Consider the following 26,662-nt stretch of genomic DNA (forward strand, 5'->3'; position numbering starts at 1 on the left):
GGGCGGGATGTTACCTCCCGCTCATCTCCGCCCTTCCGCTTCTATTGGGCGCCCGCTTAGTGACGCCGCACGACCCGCCCCCTTAGAATGGAGGCGGTTCGCCGGCAACAGCGACGTTGCTAGGCAGGTAAGTACATGTGACGGCTCCTAACGATTTTGTGCGCTACGGGCAGCGATTTGCCCGTGACGCACAAACGACGGGGACGGGTGCTTTCACCAGCGATATCGCTTTGTGTAACACCCCCTTAAGCTAATGGCAAGACACATGGAATTTCTCTTGGAGGTTTTTATCAATCCTGTGTCATGCATTCTCCTTGTATAAGTGTAAAGTTGGGGGGGGATCTGCCAGGCATTTCAGCCACACATTAGAGAATCTTACATCAAGGCAAGGAAACCCACCCAAAATCTCCTTTAATCCATCTATATTTCTTCTATAGGGGAAATGATAATGGACTCCACCATGGTGTTTACCCCACCGATTCTCCGTGCTCTCCAGTCCGGTGACATCAGCGCCTGTGTTCCCATTACGGATGGTGGACTGGTGGGAAGTATCGTCCACTACTTACCTGCGCACATGTCGGTGATCATAGGTAAGGTGCGCCACTGCTGATGAGAAATATACACGGATATCCTTTAGGAACATTTCTTATTATTAGTTAACATTGAAGCCAACTACATCTCATCACTAACCTGTACCTGGTGCTAAAGAAATAAATATGGCTCAGAGAACAAGTTCATTTTGGAAAAACAAAAGGCTTGGGGACGATTTTATTACAAAGTACAAATATATAAGAGGAAAGTACAAAGATCTGTATAATGATCTTTTTACACCTATGACGTTGACAAAGGGCATCTATGTCTAGAAGAAAGAAGGTTTAATGATAATCACAGATGCAGATTCTTTTCTGATAAAGCAGTGAGATTATGAAACTCTCTGCCACATGATGTTGTAATGGTTGATTCACTAAAAAGGTTTGAGGAGAGCCTGGATGCCTTTCTTGCTAAATAGAATATTTTGGGTGATGGACTCTAGATTCTGTGATGGGACGTTGATTCAGGGAGCTAGTACTTGGAGTTGGGAAATATTTTTTCCCCTAATATGGAACAAATACCATCTACTTTAAACCTTAAAAACAAACTACTAGTAAGTGCTTTGTGGCCTGATTACTTTAAGACATTTCTGTTGCATCCAATATTTATGGAGAAGCGCCCTAGTAGGATATCTAGGTACTTCAGTGTCTATAAATGGCACTGGGGGACAGAGACAGATGAAAGACTTTGTGCAAGAACAGTAAATGGGCCCTTTAAAGTCAAGTATCTCATCATAATGTGCAATCAACCCTGATTTTGAGGAAGGTATGGGCCTCCTTACCTCTAGGGTCCCTGTTCATCTGCACAGGCTGCACCAGTGATATGTCCGCACCTGATACATACGAAGAACAACCATTGATCTCAGTTGGAATCATGTAATGCCGAAGTTCGCCTGCGGTGGCGCTGTAAGAGAATCAAAGACATGCAAGTCCCCTATCCGCCTACTCGAATCCCCCGATCACTGGAGATTTAAGTAGTGGGGAAACCTGTAATCAGCTGATCATTTAAGGACCCTTCTAAGAAAAAGGCATTGCCCAAACGAGACAGACATTTTAAGGAGGATAAAATCCCAAATAGATCATCATTATTGACTCATTCCTGTCTCCCATGGTCTACTATCTCTGTCTTGAGGTTGGGAGCCATCTATTAATAACCTTCTTATGTTCCCATTCTCTACATGTGGATCACAGACGCTCTCTGTTGGAAGATCCCGGCCATTGTCCCCTGGTTGTACGAAGCAGGAGAACTTTCGGAGCAGGATCTGGTCTGTAACTTCACCTGTGGTATAGGAGCGGTACTGATCGCTCATAAGAATGTGGCCCAGAAGATCCTGGCTGAGATTCAGAAAGACGAGGAGGCATGGATGATTGGATCAATACTTCACCATCGTGCAGGTAGTCTTTCTGCATTTTTCATGATTTTTATGTTTCCTTCAATCAAGCTTGTGTTTACCATCTTCATTTTATCCTCTAACCCATTGGACTCTCTTTGTCCTTTCCATTCATCTGGGTCTTCTCTTCATCTTCAAAATATATAGAAGCTTCAGTTCTGCATCTTGTATTCTAAACGGATATTCCTGCAGTAGACATTTATGGTATATATAGTAATACAAAATATAAGTAATACAAAATATAGTAATATGGAAATAGCAGGACCCACCTCTGGAAACCTCACTCATCTCCAAAATCGGGGTTCCCTGCCCATTGTCCCTCCAGGCCATGCAGTTACTGAGACTGGAGTGGTGGCCGCAGATGGATAATATTCTACCACTGATGTACAAAGCACATAGGTAAGAAGTGTCTGAGGGATGTGAATATGGATCTCTTGACTTTGGTATCGTCAATGCTCGGGATCTCACCACCCCTATACACCCTTTTCTGAACCCAACTCCTCCCACAATCCCAGAACATTCCTTAATAATATATATATATATATATATATATATATATATATATATATATATATATATATATATATATATATATATATATATATATATATATATATATATATATATATATATATATATATACATATGGGTGGGTCCCTCAAAACTCTCAAAACTCCTAAATCTGATGATTACCAATAGTAATAAAAATAGCCTCCCCCTGACCCCCACTTGCTCCCAGCCGTAAACACCAACTTGGGAGCACCAATACAAAAGGGTGGAAGGAATTGAAACAAAAAAGTACCACAGACAGATCGCATGTTGGTATTAGCAACAACTCACTATTAGTGATGAGCGAGCATGCTTGTAACTACTCGGTACTCGCATGAGTATCGCTGTACTCGGGCTGCTCGGCGGGGACCGAGTAATCTCGCGATACTCGTGCTGTACTCGTGGTCTTCATTTCTGCATGTTGGCTCTTTTGAGAGCCAGCCCTCATGCAGGGATTGGCTGGCAGACCACTGCAATGCCACAGCCCTGTTAGTTGTGGAATTGCAGTGATTGGCCGGCCTGCACAGCGTGACCGAGCCTTTATACCGGCCGGCGCGCTGTGCTCTGCTCACAGCTATCCAGACAGTCAGTGCAGGGAGAGTGTCGAAGATTCAGGGAAAGCTTTGCGGCCCTTTATAGCTTTTTCAGTTGCAGGGCTGCAAACAGTGTGACCAAAAGTCCTTCTCAGGACTATTCTAGTTGTATACAGGCAGGCAGGGTATAGCCAGGTCGGAGTACAGTAGCAGAGTCCTTCTCAGGACTATTGTTGCTATATACATTCAGGGTATAGCCAGGTCGGAATACAGGCTAGTGACCAGAAGAGTCCTTGTCAGGACTATTGTAGCAGTATACAGGCAGGCAGGCAGGCAGGCAGGGTATATAGCCATTCCTAGTGGTGACCGTATACCAGCCTTCATCATATCTGGGGCTGGTGTACACAGTGTAAAACAGTCCAGATAGTGTCAGACTTCTCAGTAATTGTCGCTCCTAAAAACCAGTTAGGTTCTTATTGCGTCCGTGCTTGTATTTAAAAACAGCACGTGTGTGCCTGTCGGTGGCAGCGTACAGGTGCGCGTTTTGCACAAACTATTATATAACGCACAAGTCTAGTGTATAATACACGTCAGTCAGCAGTGTCTGATAGTGTCAGACTTCTCAGTAATTGTCGCTCCTAAAAACCAGTTAGGTTCTTATTGCGTCCGTGCTTGCATTTAAAAACAGCACGTGTGTGTCTGTCGGTGGCAGCGTACAGGTGCGCGTTTTGCACAAACAATTATATAACGCACAAGTCTAGTGTATAATACACGTCAGTCAGCAGTGTCTGATAGTGTCAGACTCCTCAGTAATTGTCGCTCCTAAAAACCAGTTAGGTTCTTATTGCGTCCGTGCTTGCATTTAAAAACAGCACGTGTGTGCCTGTCGGTGGCAGCGTACAGGTGCGCGTTTTGCACAAACTATTATATAACGCACAAGTCTAGTGTATAATACACGTCAGTCAGCAGTGTCTGATAGTGTCAGACTTCTCAGTAATTGTCGCTCCTAAAAACCAGTTAGGTTCTTATTGCGTCCGTGCTTGCATTTAAAAACAGCACGTGTGTGTCTGTCGGTGGCAGCGTACAGGTGCGCGTTTTGCACAAACTATTATATAACGCACAAGTCTAGTGTATAATACACGTCAGTCAGCAGTGTCTGATAGTGTCAGACTTCTCAGTAATTGTCGCTCCTAAAAACCAGTTAGGTTCTTATTGCGTCCGTGCTTGCATTTAAAAACAGCACGTGTGTGTCTGTCGGTGGCAGCGTACAGGTGCGCGTTTTGCACAAACAATTATATAACGCACAAGTCTAGTGTATAATACACGTCAGTCAGCAGTGTCTGATAGTGTCAGACTTCTCAGTAATTGTCGCTCCTAAAAACCAGTTAGGTTCTTATTGCGTCCGTGCTTGCATTTAAAAACAGCATGTGTGTGGCAGTCGTTGGCAGCGTCAGGCTCCATATTGTCCCTGGATAGAGACGTGCATGATGGCCTGTAAACATGAAGTGCCCATTGTAAGGAAGTGGGTCTATTGTAGTATAGCCCTTAGGCAGGGCAGCCAAAAATTGGGAGGCTCCACATTGTCCCTGGATAGAGATGTGCATGAGGGCCTCAAAACATTGTTCCCATTGCAAAGGAGCGGGTCTCCTGTCGTTGTAATGCCCATTCAGAAAGAATGGGCGAAAAAATTTACCACTGGGGGTATACCTGAAACAACGGCTTAACTATTGTAACGGTCACCATGATGGCGCATGAGGAGAAGGAGGAGCAGTCCAGCGATTAGCCAAAGTCCAGAAGTGTGTTACCATGGGTGAGTGGAGGTACATGGCAAATTCCTGTTACAAACTTTAAATTCCGCTGTAATTTGCTGTTGGTGTGTGTGGTGAAGTCTGGCCAAATCCAACCCTTGTTCATCTTGATCAGAGTCAGCCTGTCAGCATTTACAGTTGACAGGCGGGTGCGTTTATCTGTAATGATTCCACCTGCGGCACTAAAAACACACTCTGACAAAACGCTAGCGGCAGGGCAGGCCAGGACTTCCAAGGCGTAGAGAGCCAATTCATGCCACGTGTCCAGCTTGGATACACTTTCATACCTCTCAAATCGCACTTTTAGTGTCTCCCACTCCCACACAACCTCTTCATCCCACCATCTCTCTGTTGGCGTCCCTCAAGGCTCTGTCCTAGGACCCCTACTTTTCTCTATCTACACATTTGGCCTGGGACAACTCATAAAGTCCCATGGCTTCCAATACCACCTATATGCCGACGACACCCAGATCTACCTCTCTGGCCCAGATGCCACATCTCTGCTGTCCAAAATCCCGAAATGTCTATCTGCTATATCCTCCTTCTTCTCCTCTCGCTTCCTAAAGCTCAATGTGGCCAAAACTGAACTAATCATCTTTCCTCCGTCTCACCTACACTCTCCACCTGATCTATCTATTACAATAAATAACACCACGCTCTCGCCAGTACCCAAAGTTCGCTGCCTCGGAGTGACCTTTGACTCTGCCTTATCCTTCATACCACACATCCAATCCCTCACCACCTCCTGCCGTCTTCAACTCAAAAATATTTCCAGAATCCGCCCTTTCCTCAATTTGCAATCTACTAAAATGCTAGTGCATGCCCTCATAATCTCCCGCCTCGACTACTGTAACATCCTCCTCTGTGGCCTCCCTGCCAACACGCTTGCCCCTCTCCAGTCCATCCTTAACTCTGCTGCCCGACTTATCCACCTCTCTCCTCAATACCACCCCGCTTCTCCTCTCTGCATGTCCCTCCACTGGCTTCCAATCTTCCACCGTATCCAATTCAAACTTCTAACACTGACCTACAAAGCTGTGCATAATCTTTCCCCTCCGTACATCTCCGAACTACTCTCCCACTACACTCCAACACGTCACCTCCGGTCCTCCCAAGATCTCCTCCTCTCCTCCTCTCTCATTCGCTCCTCACACAACCGACTCCAAGACTTCTCCCGAGCATCCCCAGTCTCCTGGAACTCGCTGCCTCAACACGTCAGACTATCCCCTACTCTTGCAAACTTGAAACGGAACCTGAAAACGCACCTGTTCAGAAATGCCTACAATCTACAATGAACTCGCTGCCGCCCGACCACCGTGCGCAGCTGCCGCCCGACCACCGTGCGCAGCTGCCGCCCGACCACCGTGCGCAGCTGCCGCCCGACCACCGTGCGCAGCTGCCGCCCGACCACCGTGCGGAGCTGCCGCCCGACCACCGTGCGGAGCTGCCGCCCGACCACCGTGCGGAGCTGCCGCCCGACCACCGTGCGGAGCTGCCGCCCGACCACCGTGCGGAGCTGCCGCCTGACCTACACCCCACCTATTGTCTCCTCCCCATAATCCTATAGAATGTAAGCCCGCAAGGGTAGGGCCCTCTTCCCTCTGTACTAGTCTGTCTACTGTAACTTGTATACGTATTTTGTATGTAACCCCCTTCTCATGTACAGCACCATGGAATTAATGGTGCTCTATAAATAAATAATAATAATAATAATAATAATAAATACACATTAATTGTAAGACACAGAGGAATGTCGGAGTACAGTTGTTTGATCTGCAAGGTACTCCTTGAGCATCTGGCCAAACTTAGGATTTCTTGTGTCACTACCCCTCACCTCAGGGGCTGTGGTATGTGAGGGGCTGAGAAAACTGTCCCACATCTTAAAGACTGTTCCCCTACCTCTGGCGGATTGGACTTGTGCCCCTCTCGGCTGTACGCCTTGGTTGTCCAGTGATTCCTGACCTATGCCGCTAGCGTTTTGTGAGGGGAATGCTTTGCCTACTTCCGTGACTATGGCCTTCTGGAACTGCTGCATTTTGCCTGACCTCTCCGCCTCGGGAATAAGAGACATAAAGTTCTCCTTTTAGCGTGGGTCTAACAGTGTTACCAACCAGTAATGATTGTCGGCCAAGATGTTCTTAACGCGAGGGTCACGAGACAGGCAGCTTACCATAAAGTCAGCCATGTGTGCCAGACTCTTAACAGCCATCACTTCAGTATCCTGACCAACACGATGACTGAACATGCTGTCCTCCTCCTCCTCCTCCTCATCATCTACCCTGTCCTCTGGCCAGCCACGCTGAACCGAGGATATGACTGCATGTCATATCCTCAATTTGGCCAGAGAGTTGCTCCATGTCTTCATCCTCCTCCTCGTCATAGTCCTCCACTGCACGTTGTGATGAGACGAGGCTGGGCTGTGTGTTATCATCACCCACACCCACTACTGTTTCTTGCTCAAACTCATCGCGCTCCGCCTGCAATGCATCATGGTTGTTTTTTGAGCAGAGACCATTTTAGAAGGCAGAGAAGCGGTATGGTGACGCTAATAATGTCGTCATCGCCGCTCACCATCTTGGTGGAGTCCTCAAAGTTTTGGCGGATGGTGCATAGGTCGGACATCCATCTCCACTCCTCAGGTGTTATGTGTGGAGTTTGACCCATTTCCCGACGGCTTAGGTGATGCAGGTACTCAACAACTGCCCTCTTCTGCTCACATATCCTGACCAACTTGTGCAGAGTTGAATTCCAACGCGTGGGGACATCACACACCAGTCTGTGTGCCGGAAGATGCAAACGGCGTCTTAAGCCGGCAAGGCCGGCTGAAGCAGTAGGTGACTTTCGAAAATGTGCAGACAGGCGGCGAACTTTTACCAGCAGACCAGACAGCTCTGAGTATGACTTTAGAAACCGCTGAACCACGAGGTTGAGCACATGGGCCACGCATGGAACATGTGTCAGCTGGCCTCGCCTCAAAGCCGCCACCAGGTTCCGGCCATTGTCACACACGACCTTTCCTGGCTTTAGGTTCAGAGTTGTGAGCCAGTGATCTGCCTGCTGTTTCAGAGCTGTCCACACCTCTTCTGCATTGTGGGGTTTGTCACCTATGCAGATTAGCTTCAGCACTGCCTGTTGCCGCTTCGCCGAGGCAGTGCTGCAGTGCTTCTGTGTCGCCCTGGACAAGCCAGGGGCCACAGAGCACAACACTTAAACACCCCACACTCCCTGCAGGCATATCATAGTCAAAACACAAAATCCTTGTTGCCTTCCCCAGGGGCTGTTGTCCACACCAGGGTGTGGAGCCAGGCGGTTGGTCTCCACCCACCGAGGAGGAGGGAAAACACAGGCAGTGAGAGTTAAGCTAAGGAAGTGGAAGGAGGAAAGTAGTAGAGAGGAGAAAAGTGACAGCAAAGAGCCTGAAGTTGGTCCGGGTGTCTGGCCCGGACAGGACAGCAAGGTTGGCAGGATGTGGTGACCGTCTGCAGTGGAGGCCGATTGGAGTCTGCCGTAAGGACCGTGGACGGGTGGTGACCCGGCCGTACCGGACCGGTATACAAAGAGAAGCCAGCACCATTGGCAGAGGACTTTCGGATCCCGGCAAGGCTTGGTGTCGCCGTGAATTTGCCAAATCCGTTAGTGAAGGGAACCTCAGGGTTTCCAAACAGCCAAGTCCAGATAGAAGGCAACCGTACAACCGTGAAGGGGAGACACCGCCACCGCTAAGGGCAACCGTCTCCCAGGGCCAGCGCCTGTGGGCAAAAGGGGCTCCTCCGGCCCATATCCAGGTCGGGGAGCGGGTTACCGTTGGGAAACCATCACTACCAACACTTAACTTAGGTGCAGGGAGAGACAGTCATCACTAACCTGCAGGGAGGAACAACCGCAGCCGTCCGAGTGACCCGTCCATCCAGCCACTTGTTTTACCGTGAACTGTGTCATCATCATTGGGCTGAGTGAGTACCTCCGTGCCGTGCGGCACAGCGCTGCCCCTGCGACCCTGCACCTCATCAGGCCCTGCAACCCGCCTGTCATCCATCTCTACCCCATCACCAGGCCCCGGGACAACCAACCCCCCTACCCACGGAGGGGAGAAATAACAACAAAGCTGCTCCCTGTCACAGGCTCCCGGGATCCCCGTCCAGAGCAGCGGTGGTGTCCACACAATCACCACAACCGTGGGTGGCGTCACGGACAATATCCCCAAAACCCAAACCACCCCTTTTCACTCACGGGCGAGTAGCGCCGCTCGAGTCCCCGGGATCCGGCCATCGCTCGAGCCAACGAGCAGCAGCAGCCGTAGAGCAGCGTCAGCCGGACCCGAGCAGTGGGAGAGCGCACCGTCCCCTCCTCCGCCCGCGACACTTCCAGCTTGGGACTGGTGTGGAGGGTAAAGTGGATCAGGATGCGCAGGAGGAGGAGGAGGCTGAGGAGCATGACATTCCGGAGCTGTAGAGTGTGTGTGAAACCCTGACTGAGGTAGGGCCTGCAAAACTTGGTGTGTGAAGGACGTGTTCCGTCCCTCGCTCAGACTGGGTCCCAGCTTGCACAATATTAACCCAGTGTGACGTCAACGAGATGTAGCGGCCTTGCCCACATGCACTTGTCCACGTGTCTGTGGTTAGGTGGACTTTGGCTGAAACAGCGTTGTTCAGGGCACGTGTGATGTTTTGTGACACGTGGTTATGCAATGCGGGGACGGCACACCGGGAGAAATAGTGGCGGCTGTGGACCGAGTAACGTGGGACAGCTGCCACCATCATGTCGCGGAATGCTTCTGTCTCAACCAGCCTAAAAGGCAACATTTCCAGCGCAAGCAGTCGCGAAATGTTAGCATTTAGAACTGTGGCATGTGGGGTGTTGGCAGTGTATTTGCGCCTGCGTTCAAAGGTTTGATGATTGGATAACTGAACGCTGCGCTGGGACAAGGACGTGCTTGATGATGGTGTTCTTTCTGCGTAGGCAACTGCAGGTGCAGGAGTGGAGGAGGCTTGTTCGCAGGCAGCATGGACAGGGGATTGGCTCGCATGCACAACCAGCGAAGACGTAGCAGTGACATCAGCAAGCACTGCTCCTCGACTCTGTTGTACTTCCCACAAAGTCGGGTGCTTGGCTGACATGTGCCTGATCATGCTGGTGGTGGTCAGGCTGCTAGTTTTGGTACCCCTGCTGATGCTGGCATGGCAGGTGTTGCAAATGGCCTTTTTAGAATCATCTGGAGCCAACTTAAAAAACTGCCAGTGTCAGAGTTCTGGGTTTTCCAGTTTTCTTTTGAAAGAGCTTGCCCTTTGTTAACATGGAGTTTTCTGTTCTGTTGCCCTACTTCCTGTCCATCTGTTTAAAAGCCGCCCCTAAAGCTTAGTCCAGTGCCTGAGTATACTGCTTCCTGTGTGCTCCTGCCCTGCTGCTTTTGGTTCCTGATTGTTATTCGGATCCTCTTGGAAAACAACCGACACCGACTCTGGACTTCATCTGGTATCATCTAGCTGTGCCCGGACTCCGTTTGCCGTCTTTGGTCGGCACTTCTGCCCGGTTCCTTCCGTTTAATACCACTCTGGACTCACATCACGTACGGACATTTTTGGACTTACCTATTGCCCTTTTGTGTCCCGGCTGCTGCGCATTTAGGGCTTCTGGGGTGATTGCCAGACAGTCCCTGTATAGGGGTTCGCTCTTGGTGGTCTCCCTGGGGGAGTCCGGTGCGCGGTCCCGGGAATTCCCTTTCGCTCCGTCCCTGGAAGGTATTTCCTGTATTTATGTTCTACTGTGTTTTTGTTCCGTTTATGTACATATTTGCTGGTTGCATATTATAAACGTCTTGCACCAAGAACTCGTCTCTGGTTGTCATTGCCCTAACGCAATCGAAATCCTCAATACATACAATAGTATTACAGCCAGACTCGGGAAGACCTAACATTTGTACAGGCACCTTGTGTCGTGTTGTTCCGGGGAACAGTTGCCTGACGTCTGCCTGGGGCCACCACTCTGCTTCTTACTGCCTGTTGGGATGCTACGCCTCCCTCCCCCTGTGCACTGCTGTCCTCGCTCTGCATATTCTCCTGCCAGGTTGGGTCAGTTACTGGATCATCCACCACGTCGTCTTCCTCTTCCGCACCCTGCTCCTCCTCCTGACTTCCTGACAATTGTGTCTCATCATCGTCCACCCCTTGTTGAGACACGTTGCCAACTTCGTGAGAACGTGGCTGCTCAAATATTTGGGCATCTGTACATACAATCTCGTCATGGCCCACTTCAACAGGAGCTGGCGAGAGGCCAGAATTTGTGAATGGAAACGTGAACGAACAGCTCTTCCGAGTGTCCAAGTGTGGGATCAGTAATGTCCGTGGACGTGTACTCGGCCTGGTGGTAGGAAGGAGGATCAGGTTCTGAAATGTGCGGTGCAGTATCACGGCTACTGACACTTGACCGTGTGGAAGACAGAGTGTTTGTGGTGGTGCCAATCTGACTGGAAGCATTATCCGCTATCCAACTAACAACCTGTTGACACTGGTCTTGGTTCAAGAGCGGTGTACTGCTGCGGTCCCCAAGAATTTGGGACAGGACGTGCGAGCGACTAGATGTGGCCCTTTGTTGTGGCGAAATTAGAGCTTGCACACAACCTCGGTCTCTGCCTGCACCACCATCACGTCCACTTCCTTGTTCGTTGACAACGCCCTTGCGCATTTTGGAATGCTGTGCTGATGTGTATTCACTAGACTTGTGCGTTATATCCAAGTTTTTGCAAAACTCACACAAATGCAGCGGAAAGCTGCCACCAACAGGCACACACGTGCGGTTTTTAAATGCAAGCACGGAGGCACTAAGAACCTAACAGGTCTCTATCCAGGGACAACGTGGAGCCTCCCAATTTTTGGCTGCCCTGCCTAAGGGCTATACTACAATAGACCCACTTCCTTCCAATGGACACTTCAGGTTTACAGGCCCTCATGCACGCCTCTATCCAGGGACAACGTGGAGCCTCCCAATTTTTGGCTGCCCTGCCTAAGGGCTATACTACAATAGACCCACTTCCTTCCAATGGGCACTTCAGGTTTACAGGCCATCATGCACGTCTCTATCCAGGGACAACGTGGAGCCTCCCAATTTTTGGCTGCCCTGCCTAAGGGCTATACTACAATAGACCCACTTCCTTACAATGGGCACTTCAGGTTTACAGGCCCTCATGCACGTCTCTATCCAGGGACAACGTGGAGCCTCCCAATTTTTGGCTGCCCTGCCTAAGGGCTATACTACAATAGACCCACTTCCTTCCAATGGGCACTTCAGGTTTACAGGCCCTCATGCACGTCTCTACCCAGGGACAACGTGGAGCCTCCCAATTTTTGGCTGCCCTGCCTAAGGGCTATACTATAATACACCCACTTCCTGACAATGGACACTTAATGTTTTGAGACCCTCATGCACGTCTCTACCCAGGGACAACGTGGAGCCTCCCAATTTTTGGCTGCCCTTCCTAAGGGCTATACTACAATAGACCCACTTCCTTCCAATGGGCACTTCAGGTTTACAGGCCCTCATGCACGTCTCTACCCAGGGACAACGTGGAGCCTCCCAATTTTTGGCTGCCCTGCCTAAGGGCTATACTACAATAGACCCACTTCCTTACAATGGGCACTTCAGGTTTACAGGCCATCATGCACGTCTGTATGCAGGGGCATTGGTGAACCTCACAATTTTGGACTGCCCTGGCAAAGGAAAATACTACAAAGACTCACTTCCTCAAAATGGGCACATTAGACTCAAGAGGCCTTCATGTACGTCTCTTCTCAGGGACATCGGAGTGCCACACAATGTTTTCACGTAAAATCTTTTATGTATTAATCTCAAAAAGTAACATACACCAGCTCTATCTCACTATTGGGTATGTGCCCTTAACATTTCCGCCATGAAAAATCATTTTGGGGTCATTTTGGAAGCTTTTCTGGTGAGTCCATAAAAATGGCGTAAAACGCGGACAAAATTGTTCACAGCTGTGACTTTTCAGTGATAAATGCTTCAAGGGGTCTTCCCCATGCTGTTGCCATGTCATTTGAGCACTCTTCTGAGACTTTTGTGACATTTTTAGGGTTTCTCCATGCTGCCGGGGGGTCATTTCACAAAAATACTCGGGTCTCCCATAGGATAACATTGGGCTCGTTGCTCGGGCCGAGTACACTAGTATCTTGGGAGGCTCGGCCCGAGCTTCGAGCACCCGAGCTTTTTAGTACTCGCTCATCACTACTCACTATTCATAATAACAAGGAGCAGAAAAGAGTCTTTAAATTTGCTGAAAACAATGAAGATACCCAAAGAGGCACATTTTTTTAAAATTTTTTTCAAATATTTCTTAGAATAATGCACTTAGCGTATGACGCCGTTCCCCACATCGTTACCCGGTATTCACAGTGTTCTGGCATCGGTAAGTAGTACTGCCTTTTACTATTGTATTTTACATGGAAGTACTCATGACTTTGCATGAGTCTATAACTAATTCTGATGCAGTTCTGCTTCTGCCTTGGGCATCATGCCTATAGCTAATTAAGAATCACCTTTTTGGAGTTAAAAACTCTTTTCTCTCCATCTTTCCGGGACGTGTGGGGTTCTTTCCCCCTCAGCACTCCTCCTCCTTGTCCTACATTATTGTTCTGTATATTTATCATACCCTAAGTGCATTATTCTAATAAATGTTTGAAAAAAAATTACCCAAATAAGCAAATATTTTTTTTATCTTCATTGTTTTCAGCAAATTTAAAGACTCTTTTCTGCTCCTTGTTAAAAGGGTGGAAGGGTATAATTGACTAACAAAGAACAGGACCCGACATTCCATTTCTGATGGTCCCCCCCAAATGACCAGACCACCAACCCAACCAGACTAATTAAGGGATCCATATTTCCATGAATCCTCAGTACAATTTAATCCAACTTCGAGGACGCACCCCAACCACCATAAGCCACCATGAGCCTGCTACAACCACTAGGGAAAGCAGGAGGCAGTGGTGTAGCAAGGGGGGGTGGAGGGGGCGGTCCGCCCCGGGCGGCACGTGTCAGGGGGGCTGCATTTTGGGGATAAAAAATACGTCATAGCGAAATCGCAGCCCCGGAGACCCGGTGGCTGCGATCAGTGTGCAAAAACCTTAGATTCACGGAGGAGGGGACCTCTGCCTGACCTCAGGAGGGGTGGTGTCTCCCCCTCGGACCTACGGAGGCTGTGATTGGCTGACGAACGCCGCTCAGCCAATCACAGCCACTGTGATGTTTCAGCCATTGAAAATGGCTAAAACATTGAAATCCAGCCATGATCATTTCAGCTATAGCACTGATCATTGGCTGGAGCTGGGTGACCTTTGTTTCATCCGCCCCAAGCTCTGATTGGAGAGATCAGCTTTGTGACCGATCTCTCCAATCACCTTGGATCTGGGGCTGGTGACCTGTAGGTGACCACTCCCCTCAGTTTCACTCCATCTGTGAAAGCTGAGGAGAGTGATCCCTGCAAGTACCATTTGGTAAGTACTCCCGATCCACCACTGCACCCGATCAGCCCCCGAAGCAGCAGCAGTAGTCACCGCCTCCGATCCACTGCCGCTACTGCCTCCGATCTGCCACCGCCCCCATCAGCCGCTGCCCCGTTCAGTCCCCACCACTCTCCCCATCAGCCACTGCTCGCTTTCATCCACCACCACTCTCTCCATCAGCCGCTGCTCGCCATCATTCGCCACCGCTCTCCCCATAAGCCGGTGCCCTTCCCCTATCTGCTTCCCACTCTCTCCCACCTCTTACCCTCCTGCATCTGCCGCCCCCTCCCCAACCTCTCACCCTCCTCCATCTGCTGCCTCCTCCATCTGCTGTGATTCTGCTGTCTAGATCCATCCTGTAAGGTAGCTATCCCCAATCTCACCTTCCACCCTCCCTCACTCCCCCCTCGCCAACGGAGGGGGTGGCAAATTTGACGACCGCCTTGGGCGGCAAAAGCAGTTGCTACGCCACTGGCGGGCGGGCAGGACTATCCTGGAAAGTGCGGGCCGAAAGGGGGGCCCCACTTCCAGATTGCCCTATATAAATCCCCCCTACAGCCTAAACCTCACCCTCAGACACAGTCTCCTCCCTCCTAACCAAAGTCCTGCCGCCTGCACCTGCAACCAGGGTTGAACTTCCAGCCTGTTACTGTACAAGCCATGGAAGATAAGATGCTCTCTATTCTCCCTTCTCCAGCTTGACCAGCTGCACATAGACAATCCAAGGAGGAAGATGCAGGGGACAAACCTTTAGCTAGTTTATCAACTATTCCTTGAGAAATGGTAAGATAAAGATGTCTACAGAAGATGAGATGAATGATGAATGATGAAGATGAACGGGAAATCCACTCTCCAGCACATTTCTGCCAAAATGATCCTGCCCAGGAGAAATAAGATGAGAAGTAACAGCATAGCGTTCTGAAGCAGCCCGGCACCTGCACTGAGAGCCCCGCTGCCGGGGGGAATTAACTTTACTCCTCCAGGCAGCCTTGGGCTTTCAGTCATAGAGGGGCACCTCTACTCAGTGCTCCGTGCATAGGTCGCTGTAACGATTTTTCAGATAATCATATTTTCTCTTCATAGACTCACCTCGCGTACAAATCAGACATTTTTTAGAAGCTCTAAAATTGAACAATTTCCAGCTTTTGAAAAACGTAATTCTGTACAAAGCCCCAGCGAAGATCTCAAAGGTGGCCGTGCTGATATCCTCTGCAGGTACACAGCGTGTGAGCGGTTTGGTGTATAAAGATTTATCTTTTTATGTTCCCTCATAGAGTTTTGCTCAATTTATCACAAGTGTTAAGATCTCCGCTTAGGGTACCGTCTCACTAAACAACGTACCAGCGATTCCGACCACGATACGACCTGGTCAGGATTGCTGGTGCGTCGCTACATGGTCGCTGGGGAGCTGTCAATCAGGCAGATCTCACCAGCGACCAGCCACCAGTAACTCGTGTAATGATGCTGCGCTTGGTAACCAGGGTAAATATTGGGTAACTAAGCAAAGAGCTCTGCTTGGTTACTCGATATTTACCCTGGTTCCCAGCGTACACCGCTTACCGCTGGCTCCCTGCACATGTAGCCAGGGTACACATCGGGTTACTAAGCAAAGTGCTTTGCTCAGTTACCTGATATTTACCAGGTTACCAGCGTACGCTGCTTACACAGAGTCTGTGCTCGTTGGTCTCCCACAGTCAAACACGCCGATGTGTGCTGCACTGCGGGAAACCAACAAGCAAAAAATGAACCAGAAGAGTGTGTAACGACCAGCGATTTCACAGCAGGGGCCAGGTCACTGCTTAGTGTCACACACAGCGAGATCGCTGATGAGGTCACTGGTGCATCACAAAACCTGTGACTCAGCAACGATCTCGCTATGTGAGAAGTACCCCTAACACTCAGAGAATGGAAACGTTTGTTGTTTATATCTGATCTCCGATCAGATTGTGCTCATGTCGCGGGCGGAGGAGGTGACACTGCGCTCTCCCACTGCTCGGGTCCGGCTGCCGCTGCTGCTGCGGCTGCTGCTGCTCGGTGGTGGCTCGAGCGGTGGGCCGGATCCCGGGGACTCGAGCGGCGTTCCTCGCCCGTGAGTGAAAAGGGAGGTTGATTGTGGGGATTTGGATGTATTGTCCGTGACGCCACCCACGGTTGTGATGATATTGATGACACCACCGCTGCTCTAGACGGGGATCCCGGGAGCGGTGACAGGGAGCAGCCTTGTTGGTAGTTCTCCCCTCCGTGGGTAGAGGGTTGGTTGTCCCGGGGCCCGGTGATGGGGTAGGTAGGGATGGATGGCAGGCGGGCTACGGGGCCTGGTGAGGTGCAGGGTCGCGGGGGCAGCGCTGTGCCGCACGGCACTGTGGTACTCACTCAGCCTGAGACGATGACACAGTTCTCGGTAAAACACACGGCTGGATGGACGGGTCCCTCAGACGGCTGCGGTTGCTTCTTCCCCGTAGGTTAGTGATGACTGTCTCTCCCTGCACCTAAGTTCAGTGTTGGTAGCGAAGGGTTCCCACCGGTTACCCGCTCCCTGACTTGGATATGAGCCGGAGGAGCCCCTTTTGCCCGCAGGCGCTGGCCCTGGGAGACGGTTGGCGGTGGCGGTGTCCCCCCTGCACGGTTGGATGGTTTCCTTCTGTCGGGACTTGGTTGTTTGGAAACCCAGGAGGTCCCCTTCACTAACGGATTTGGCAAATTCACGGCGAATCCTAGCCTTGCCGGGATCCGAAAGGCCCCTGCCAATGGTGCTGGCTTCTCCTTGTGTACCGGTCCGGTACCGCCGGGCCACCGCCCGTCCACGGTCCTCACGGCAACTCCGATAGGCCACTCCTGCAGACGGTCACCACCGTCTGCCAACCTTGCTGTTCTGTCCGGGCCACACACCCGGACTCACTTCAGACTGCTCGACTGCTACTTCCTTCCTTCCACTTTCACTGTCCAAACTAGACTCTCCCTTACTGTTCCACTCCTCTCACTTCCTCCTCCAAAACTAGACTGCCTGTGTTTTCCCTCCTCCAGGACTGTGAACTCCTTGGTGGGTGGAGACCAACCGCCTGGCTCCACCTCCTGGTGTGGACATCAGCCCCTGGGGAAGGCAACAAGGATTTTTGTGTCTGACCTTGATGTGCCTACAGGGAGTGTGGGGTGTGGTGGTGGTGTTACCTGTGGCCCCTGGCTTGTCCCGGGCGCCACACTCACACAGCTGATGGTTTGTTACAATATGTTAGCAGGCAGGATAATGCCTAAAAAGCAGGTCGGGCACACAAACCCAACCTGCCCATATTCTGTTACTTCACCTCCCATGAAGGTACAATTCAAGGTTCAGCAAACTGCTTGAATTAGTCTTGCCGCTCATGTCAACGGTAAAGAAATTGCTAAAGATCTGACCCCTGGGCCCCCCAGAGATACTGAGAGATGGGGATCTGAAGATCCCGTATGAATGGAATGGATGTGCAAATGAGGCCCGGTTCTCGGAATCAATGGGGGTCCCAGTGGTCAGACCCCCAGCCATGGGGAATTTATTAAGGAATTTACCGTAACTTCCAGACTTTAGATAACCCCATTAAACAGGTTATCAAGCTTTAATTTTAGTTTTCCCATAGGCTTCCAAACAGAGAAAATAATAAACATACCAATAACCTTCCCAAATCATATGTTGCCTCGTCTTCAACATGAAAAGAGACGTTGTTCTGTGTAGTGGGTACATTTATAGTCATGGCCGAAAGTGTTCGCACCCTTGAAATTGTTCCAGAAACTGAAGTATTTTTCCAAGAAAATTATTGCAGTTACACGTTTTGTCATACACATGGTTCACTTTTTTGTGTGTATAGGAAGAACACAAAAAAACACACAAAAAAGCAAATTAGACATAATTTCACAGAAAACTAAGAAAATTGGCAGGACAAAATTGTTGTCCCCCTCAACTTAATATTTGGTTGCACATTCTTTGGCATAAATATCTGTAATAAATCGCTTCCTATAACCGTCCACAAGCTTCTTCCTCCTCTCACCTGGAATTTTGGACTCTTCTTTATAATCTGCTCCAGGTCTCTCATATCTGAAGGCCTCTTCTCCCATCAGCAATTTTAAGGTCTCTCCACAGGTGTCAATGGGATTTAGATCCGGACTCATTGATGACACTTCAGAACTCTCCAGCACTTTGTTTCCATCCATGTCTGGGGCTTCTTAAAGTCTATTTGGGGTCATTGTCCTGCTGGAAGACCCATGAACTGGATGCAAACCCAGCTTACTGACACTGGGCACTACATTGCAACCCAAAATCCTTTGGTAATCTTCAGATCTCATGATTCACCATATTTATCTGTAGGTAAATATTTTCTTTGTAGGCCTCATTCCGTTTTCGGTAAACAGTAGAAAGAATAGGGCTGGAACGGGGTGCAGCCACTAGTGGAAGACCGGACATGACAAAAGTTTGTAAGAACAAGCCACAGTTAGGGTTAATAGGCAGATTGAGCAGGAGGGGTTTAACAGAAGGTTTGGCGCGTTCACACAACAGGACCTGGGGGGAAGTTATAGGATTTTAGTAGGTCACATGGTTTGCGACTGTTACACGATTGGTGGGAAGTTTGTAGGAAGGGGAGCGGAAAGGAGAGCAATAGTATCTTTAAAAGAAGAGGAAGAGCCCTTCGGGCACCTTGTTTCGTGGATCCAAGACTAGTGAACGAACCACCCACCCAACCTTATTAATGTTGCTTTTTAAAAGAAAAGAAACATCTAATATATAAAGCTGAATGTGTGTATGTAGGTTCCCAGGGAACAGGTTAAAATTTGGAGAAGGGACAGCACTGTGACATTTGTCAGCCCCGAGTCGTAGTGGTGCGTGCGACTACGGATGGTATTCTGGTGCTCTTCAGTGGTTCAGGCCATCCAGGATCTCCTCAGGGAAAAGGTTATGGGGATGCTGAATATGTTCTTACTTGTAATTAATAAAGGCTGCTGTGTCCATATATTTCCACCGTCACTCAGTGTTTTGTAGTTTATGCACTTGAGATACTTTACAAAACCCTAGTCATGATGAGATTTACCAAAATGCTGTATCTCGGCCTCATCTTTTCACATGACACTTTCCCAGAAGGAGTTTGTTTTACTCACGCACATTTTGGCAAACTGTAGTCTAGCTTATTTATGTCTTTGTGTCAGCAGTAAGGTCCTCCTGGGTCTCCTCCATAGAGTTTCATTTCATTCAAATGTGGATGGATAGTTTGCGCTGACACTGATGCGCCCTGAGCCTACAGGACTGCATAAATTTGTTTGGAACTTTATTGGGGCTGTTTACCCACTATCTGGACAATCCTGCTTTGCAACCATTCATCATTTTTTCTCTGCTGTCCACATCCAGGGAGATTAGTTACAGTTCCAAAGGTTGTAAACATCTTGATTATGTTGTGCATTGTAGACAAAGGAACTGCAAGGTCTCTGGAAATGGAATTGTAACCTTAAGATTGTTGATATTTTTCAAGAATTTTGGTTCTAAAGTCCTCAGACAGTTCTCTTCTCCACTTTCTGTTCTCCATGTTTAGTGTGACAGACACAGACATACAATGCAAAGAATGAGTCAACTTCTCACCTTTATATTTGGTTTCAGGAGTAATTTTCATATTGCCCACACCTGTTACTTGCCACAGGTGAGTTTGAAAGAGCAACACATGCTTGAAACAAAGTTGTTTTTCTACAATTTTGGGAAGGTGCCGACAATTTTTTCCTGCTCATTTTTTGGGCTTTGTATGAAATTTGCCTTTTTTCTCAGTTTTTAGATGTTTCAGTACACACAAAGGAAAAAAAAACATGTATAGCGTGTTATTTCAATAATGTTTTGGGAGAAATAATTAATTCTGTGGAACAATTTCAAGGATGCCAACAATTTCGACCATGACTGTTTTGGTTTTGTGGACTTGCTGTTTCTGGTAGACACCCTACGATGGTGAGATGTTTGGATATTTGTGTTTCTATCACACAATTTTTCCTTTTTCTTTAGGTACTAAACTGAAGCTTATGATGGACACTATTAGACACCTGGGCAGCTGTGCCAGACTGTCCCTCATCATCTCCACTAATAGCGCTGTGGAGGAACTCAAGAGGGCTGCTGGTGCCGGGATCCCCACACGGGTAGGTCTTGCATTACACCCCACTATATGAAGGGAATAGTGTAATACTCAATTCTTCCTGAGGTGGCGCTGCAGGAAACTGAAAACGTTCTGGTAGGATTCCTCTAAGATCCCACTGATCACTTTGGAGGTTTTTAAAAAAATTATAAACTTTGTGGAAAGAAATAAAAACTCACTCCAAACGCTGCTTTTAGGATTTATTAGGACACTGCTCCCTACAATGTAACACATGTCTTGTATGTAAATTATCGTATTGCAGCAGCCACATATTGCAAATGTCCATGTGCCGCAGAGCGTATTTTCCTCCTGCTCCTCTGGTATTGCATGCCATTTGTAGATTACATTGATGTCTTACAGTCCGGATATGGTATAAAGGCAAAGATTTTTACACAGAAGAAACAAAAAAGTGATGCGCCGGATTCAGCATGCGCCATGTTCATTCATTCACCTTATTCAAACCTCCAATTTCAATCTTCCCGACCTTCAGATTTCGTTTCCTCTTACACCAGGTTCTACATCACACAATGTTTGGATGTCAGTCGGAATATGAGAGCACGGTCTGCAGAGTGTTGGAGGAATTCTCCATCGATCTAATCTGCCTCGCTGGGTTTGGACGGACATTATCAGATCAGTTTCTGATTGCATGGAGAGGTAAAGGTCACAAATGGATTAAGGGGTTAAGATTAAATAAAATTCTTTAAATGTTTTAAAAAATAGCGCCACTCGTGTCTGGAATTGATCCTCAGCCAGAATCAAATACTGCAATTCCACTTACTGCCAACAGAACAAGAGTGGCGCTGTTTCATGAAAAATCACTTAACTGCAGAACTGTATTAATAATGGGGGGAGAACAGTACGGCCACCATGGGGCTTCCTTATACAACTAAGGAAGGAATGATTACATGATCAGAAGGGAAACAGTCATCATAAAGTCACATGAGAGCAGTAATTATTGTGTGTGAGTATAATAGTGATGTCAAGGACAACGCAAATACATAAAGGGGCTCTCCAGAGCTATATAATCCAATAGTAGGTGGTCTCACATTGGCCCGAGATGGTTTGTAAGGGTATAAGACACCAGACAAGTGTTGGGACACCATCGATGTATCGAGAAATAGAGACCATTGGGGGATTTGAGTGTTGAGGGACTAAGGGGTACTTTGCACACTACGACATCGCAAGCCAAGGGGCGGAGATGAGCGGGACGTAAACATCCCGCCCACCTTCATCCTTCCGCGCCGCGTTGCAGCCGGGACACAGGTAAGGTGATGTTCCTCCCTCCTACGGCTTCACACACAGCGATGTGTGCTGCCTGCTGGAACGAGGAACAACATCGTACCGTTGCTGCAGCGGCATTATGGAAATGTCGGACCCTACACCGATGATACGATAACGGCGCTTTTGCGCTCGTTAATCGTATCAAAAAGACTTTACACACTACGATATCGACTGCGACGCTGGATGTGCGTCACTTTCGATTTTACCCCACCGACATCGCACCTGCTATGTCGTAGTGTGCAAAGTACCCCTTAGTGGTCTAAAAACTGATTTTTCTTTGCCGTCAGTGGTTGTTACATCTTGTGATATTTTACCTTTAGGGAAGATTGTGAAACTGTTCTCATCACTGTTCCCATCAACGAAAGTGGAGAAATCACCCGTGACTGGATCGGGGGTCCACGGCTGCACGGTGTGCTTCATGCTGGTCCGTGTGTTTATATGTATCCGCTGACTTTATAGACTGGACCCAGCTCTATATGGAGAATGGACGTGCTCACATCGTTGCACACAATGGCAGTACAGCAGGGGAGCGGGAGTAGGGGGACACGTGTGAGCCCCTGGGCAGTCATGTGGGTGGTGGGCACCGTGGCGGTCTCTGTGACCTGCAGGAAGCGGTATAAGGTCTATTATAAGTCACATATTGTTTTGAGGTCATTACTGGAGGATTTTTTGTTTTTGCACTTTTGTTTCCCATCTCCCCCTCCTCTCTCTAAGGACCATACCTATTTTTTGTGACATAGCAGTAGGGCTTGATTTCTGTGGGATCATTTTACTATACTGAACTGAAAAGCGGAAAAGAAATCCAAGTGAAGCGAAATAGTGAAAAGAAAAATCAGTCCACCATGACTTTTTGAGTTTTGTTTTCATGGCATTTTTTTCTTCGACAAAATTGACCTGCAACATAATTCACCAGGTCAGACCGATTACAGCGACACCAAATTTGTATATATCTTAGCGGTTTAAACATATTTTCAGCTCGTGTTGCTGAATTCTCAAGTCGCTAACTCTTTTATTTTTTTTTTTTTAAATCAAATAATTTTTATTAACATTTTAGTTTGATAAAACTTTTTATTTTTAAGTCAATGGACTTGTGTGAGGTTTTGTGTTTTACACAGTGAGCGGCACTTTTTATTGATACAATTTTACGGTATATTGTACTTTAATCGCTTTTTAATGCATTTTTCTAAAGAAGATGCGGCAATGAAAAATTGGCAATTTTCAAGTTTAGAGGTTTTTTTTCCCTTTAAAGATTTTATAATACAGAATTTTACATTTTAAAAGATTGTATTTTTATAGATACCTTAACACCAAATATGCTTATTTTTTATTCTTCAGTTTTCAAGCCAAGAAAAGGAGGGGGACTCAAGTTTTTATAGTTTATTTTCTATGAATTTTCAAAAGCACTTTTTTTTTCTGCTTTGTTTTACAATCTCCTTAGGGGACCTGAATCAGCAATTGATGGCTCGTGCTATATACAGCAGTGCTACAGTATTGCAGTACACAGTGTAAATGATTGCCTCCTTCACAGGAGTTACCAAGATGTCGGCACCTCCAGGACAAGCCATCAGCCCATTATAATTGCATATGGGGGGCGGGTAACTGGCAGTGATATATCTTTCCTCTTAAATGCTGCATTCATTGGAGTAAACAGCAGCGATCCCAGCATGTACATCAGTTTGGGAAGAGGTGATAAAACTGACTGAATATGGCCGTGTCCATGCAGGCTGCTATAAAGGACTAGTGTGGGTAGGAGGTGCTGCACTTTCCACTCAGCAGTAACAGGATCCATCACAATCTTTTCTAGCATTTTTTCCCTTTTGCTTATTGAGCAATAATTGATGCCGTAAGTGTGAGCTTCCATCTATAAACAGCAGCTACTTTACCTGGGGCATATACATCACACAGGAGACGCTGGGACTGCTGTACATCACAGGAGACACTGGGGGCAAATATATCACATGAGGGGCTGGGGACATGTATATGTTCCCAACCCCTTCTGTGATGGATCTGCCCTCAACCCCTCTTCTGATGTATATGCCCCCATCCCCTTTTGTGATGTATATGCCACCAGCCCCTCTTGTGATGTATATGCCGCCAGCCCCTCTTGTGATGTATATGCCCTCAGCATCTCCAATGTGATGTATATGCCCCCAGCATCTCCAATGTGATGTATATATCATAGGAGACGCAGAGGGCATACACATCACAGGAGGGGGTGGGGCATATACATCATAACAGGGGCTGGGACATATACAACACGAGGGGATGGGGCACAGACATCACTAGAGGGGCTTGGGCAGAGACATCACTAGAGGGGCTGGGGCACAGGCATTACTAGAGGGGCTGGAGCAAAGACATCACTAGAGGGGCTGGGCATAGACATCACAAGAGAGGCTGGGGCACAGACATCACTTGGGTGGGCACATACATCAATGGGGGGCACGGACAGCACTTTTGGAGCACAGACATCACTAGGGGGCACGGACATCACTGGGGGTACACAGCACTGTGGGTGGAGCACAGCAGTAGTGGGAACACAACACTGGGGGTGATGAACAGCATTGGCAGGGCACACAACACTGGGGGTGCTGTACACAGCACTGGGGGGACTGCACACAGCACTTGTCGGGAACACACATCACTGGGGGAACACACATCTGTGATGATACACAGCATTGGGAGGGCACACGGCATTGAGGGTTGCAAACAACACTGGGAGTTTGTTACACAGAACTAGCGGGGCCACAAAGCACTGGATGGGGCACACAGCACCAAAAGGCGGGCATTGGGCACACACTACCGGAAGGAAGAGGGCAGACACACAGCTCCAGAGGGCGGGCACACACCGCTGGAATCTGTGAAGCTGCTGTTGGACGTAAGCACAAAGCGCTAAACCCGCCCCAATGTAAGTCCTGACCACGCTGGCACTGGTCAGTGTGAGAGCTCATTGGTACACGCAAGCAACGCATGTGGAGATTTAAAGGGCGGATGGCCAACAAGACCGCGGCCTCTGGGAATCTGCCCCACCCCTGCCCTAGATGCTGCCCCCAATGCTGGCAGCGGCCTCTATGTGGTTAGACTGGGGTCTGATGCAATTGGAGATCTCTGAGGAGATACAAAGGCCCCAGGACTGCCATGGCTGTATTTTCGGCTGGTCCAAAGTCAGGGGCAATTTATTGTCAGTTTAATACTACCAGGATCTAATGCCTTATTATACTAAGCAAACCCATCTGCACTTTATTGTATAGGACGGCAGCTCCCCCGGACCGATCATCCTGCAGGAGACGGTGGTGGCCGATCCAGTGGTCCCTACATGTACACTAATGGAAGAATCTGAACAGAGGGCAGTAGCCAAGGCCATACACATGGTAGCCAGTGGAATTGTCACCTTAGGAATGGACGGGTGTATCGTATGGAAATCTGGGGAGTGAAGGCGGAGTTATACAGAGGTGTTACTCCCTGGTTGACCATTTATGAATAAACACAATAATAGGAGATATTTTTCAAAACTGTTGCCAGGAAGAGTGAAGCAGTGACCGATAGCCACCAAGAGCTCAGCCCTGACGTGAACCTGCACTTTACACCTTTATCTATAATAATTGGGATTTGTGTACCTATAACCATTTAAAACTATCGCACTTACATATTATCTCTCCTGCACAAATGAACCCCCCCCCCCAAAACAGCAGAAAAGCATCTCTTCATTCCTTCACCCCTCCAAGAACCCCTGCCACTGCTTCTTTAAAGGCCGAAGTATCCCCCACCACGAGGGCGGCCACCGCGAACTACCAGCGCGGCCCCTTTTCTTAATGAACTTCATACGGGAGGTGTACTGGACTGGACCTCCATCCACCGAACCCGCATTCAGATACACCTGGTCTCCAGTTTCCTCTTCCCTCAGGAAGGCTTACCCACAGTCATAATCCATATACACGAAATGACCGTGGGTAAAACAACTAGCAGTAGTGCCCCCCCAGGCCGCTCCAAATGCGCCCGGACCTGCCGCTCCCGCTTCTATTTGTGGCAAATTACCTCCCGCTTCCACTCACGATCATCTTCCGTACTTCCCTCACTAAGCATGTGTGACGCCCTGGACACCCCAGGGGTCACAGGTCACTACACCACACCCCCCCACACACACTAGGCAGGTAACAACAGTCAAACATTAAGCCCTGATTGCCTCCCTCAGTGTTAGACAGGCACACCAGGTGGGCGGAGTCAGGCGGAAAGACACGCCCTCCGAGGAGTCTGCTGGCCTGAGGCAGGAAAACAGCAGTGAGTCTGTGTAGTTCAGTACAGTGCAGTGGAGTAGAGTGAAGTGCAGTTCTGCGTAGGGCCTGGGTTGGAGCCCAGGACCCTCGAACAGTCAGGCAGGCAGACGGCAGGGGCCGCCTGCAGGAGACCGGGAATACGACCGGTGAAACCGTAGGGACCGGGACAGTTTTGGAGCCCACCGGAACCGAACCGGGGAGCCAACAGTATACCGGAGCACCAGGACGGGTACTCAGACCCAGACTAGGCCGTAGGCCACCACCATAGTCAAATTCACTGATTGAGGATCTGGACCTCCCGGGATTCTTTCCCACCAAAGTCCTGATTGAAGGCAACAGCCCAACCCGACCGGATAGTAGCCCCCGCCAGAGGCCAGAGATCCAAGGGCCAGCGCCTGCGGGCAAAGAAGCTCCTTCGACACAACTGCCGGGGAGCGGACCACCCATGCTTAGGCACCGTGGTCCACTTACACTTAGGTGCAGGAGAAAGGGGGACTCTGCCAACCCGTCTAGTGAACTGCAGCCGGCTGTGGGCCTCCCGTCTATCACCCGGTTTGGTTTACCAGTCACTCTGTGTGACTTAATCATGAGTACAACAGTGC

At 48.8% G+C, this 26,662-nt stretch overlaps 2 protein-coding genes across 2 annotated transcripts in view; both read left to right on the top strand.

Annotated features, from left to right (window-relative positions):
* Positions 1 to 15,683, top strand: part of LOC142286431 (trifunctional purine biosynthetic protein adenosine-3-like) — a 56,676-nt gene extending 40,993 nt beyond the window's left edge. The window contains exons 15-18 of the mRNA XM_075333360.1: positions 438 to 590; positions 1,782 to 1,985; positions 15,464 to 15,595; positions 15,655 to 15,683. Of these exons, the coding sequence (XP_075189475.1) occupies positions 438 to 590; positions 1,782 to 1,985; positions 15,464 to 15,595; positions 15,655 to 15,683 (518 nt within the window). The remainder of the gene's footprint in view (positions 1 to 437; positions 591 to 1,781; positions 1,986 to 15,463; positions 15,596 to 15,654) is intronic.
* A 3,124-nt stretch (positions 15,684 to 18,807) lies between these two features.
* Positions 18,808 to 25,220, top strand: LOC142286447 (trifunctional purine biosynthetic protein adenosine-3-like). Its single transcript, XM_075333362.1, has 5 exons — positions 18,808 to 18,820; positions 20,382 to 20,512; positions 21,021 to 21,162; positions 22,110 to 22,213; positions 25,038 to 25,220. Exons 1-5 carry the CDS (start codon positions 18,808 to 18,810, stop codon positions 25,218 to 25,220), a joined length of 573 nt encoding a protein of 190 aa, XP_075189477.1.
* Positions 25,221 to 26,662: the final 1,442 nt, after the last annotated feature.

This window comes from Anomaloglossus baeobatrachus, chromosome 2 (assembly GCF_048569485.1).
Source record: "Anomaloglossus baeobatrachus isolate aAnoBae1 chromosome 2, aAnoBae1.hap1, whole genome shotgun sequence".
Lineage (NCBI taxonomy): Eukaryota > Metazoa > Chordata > Amphibia > Anura > Aromobatidae > Anomaloglossus > Anomaloglossus baeobatrachus.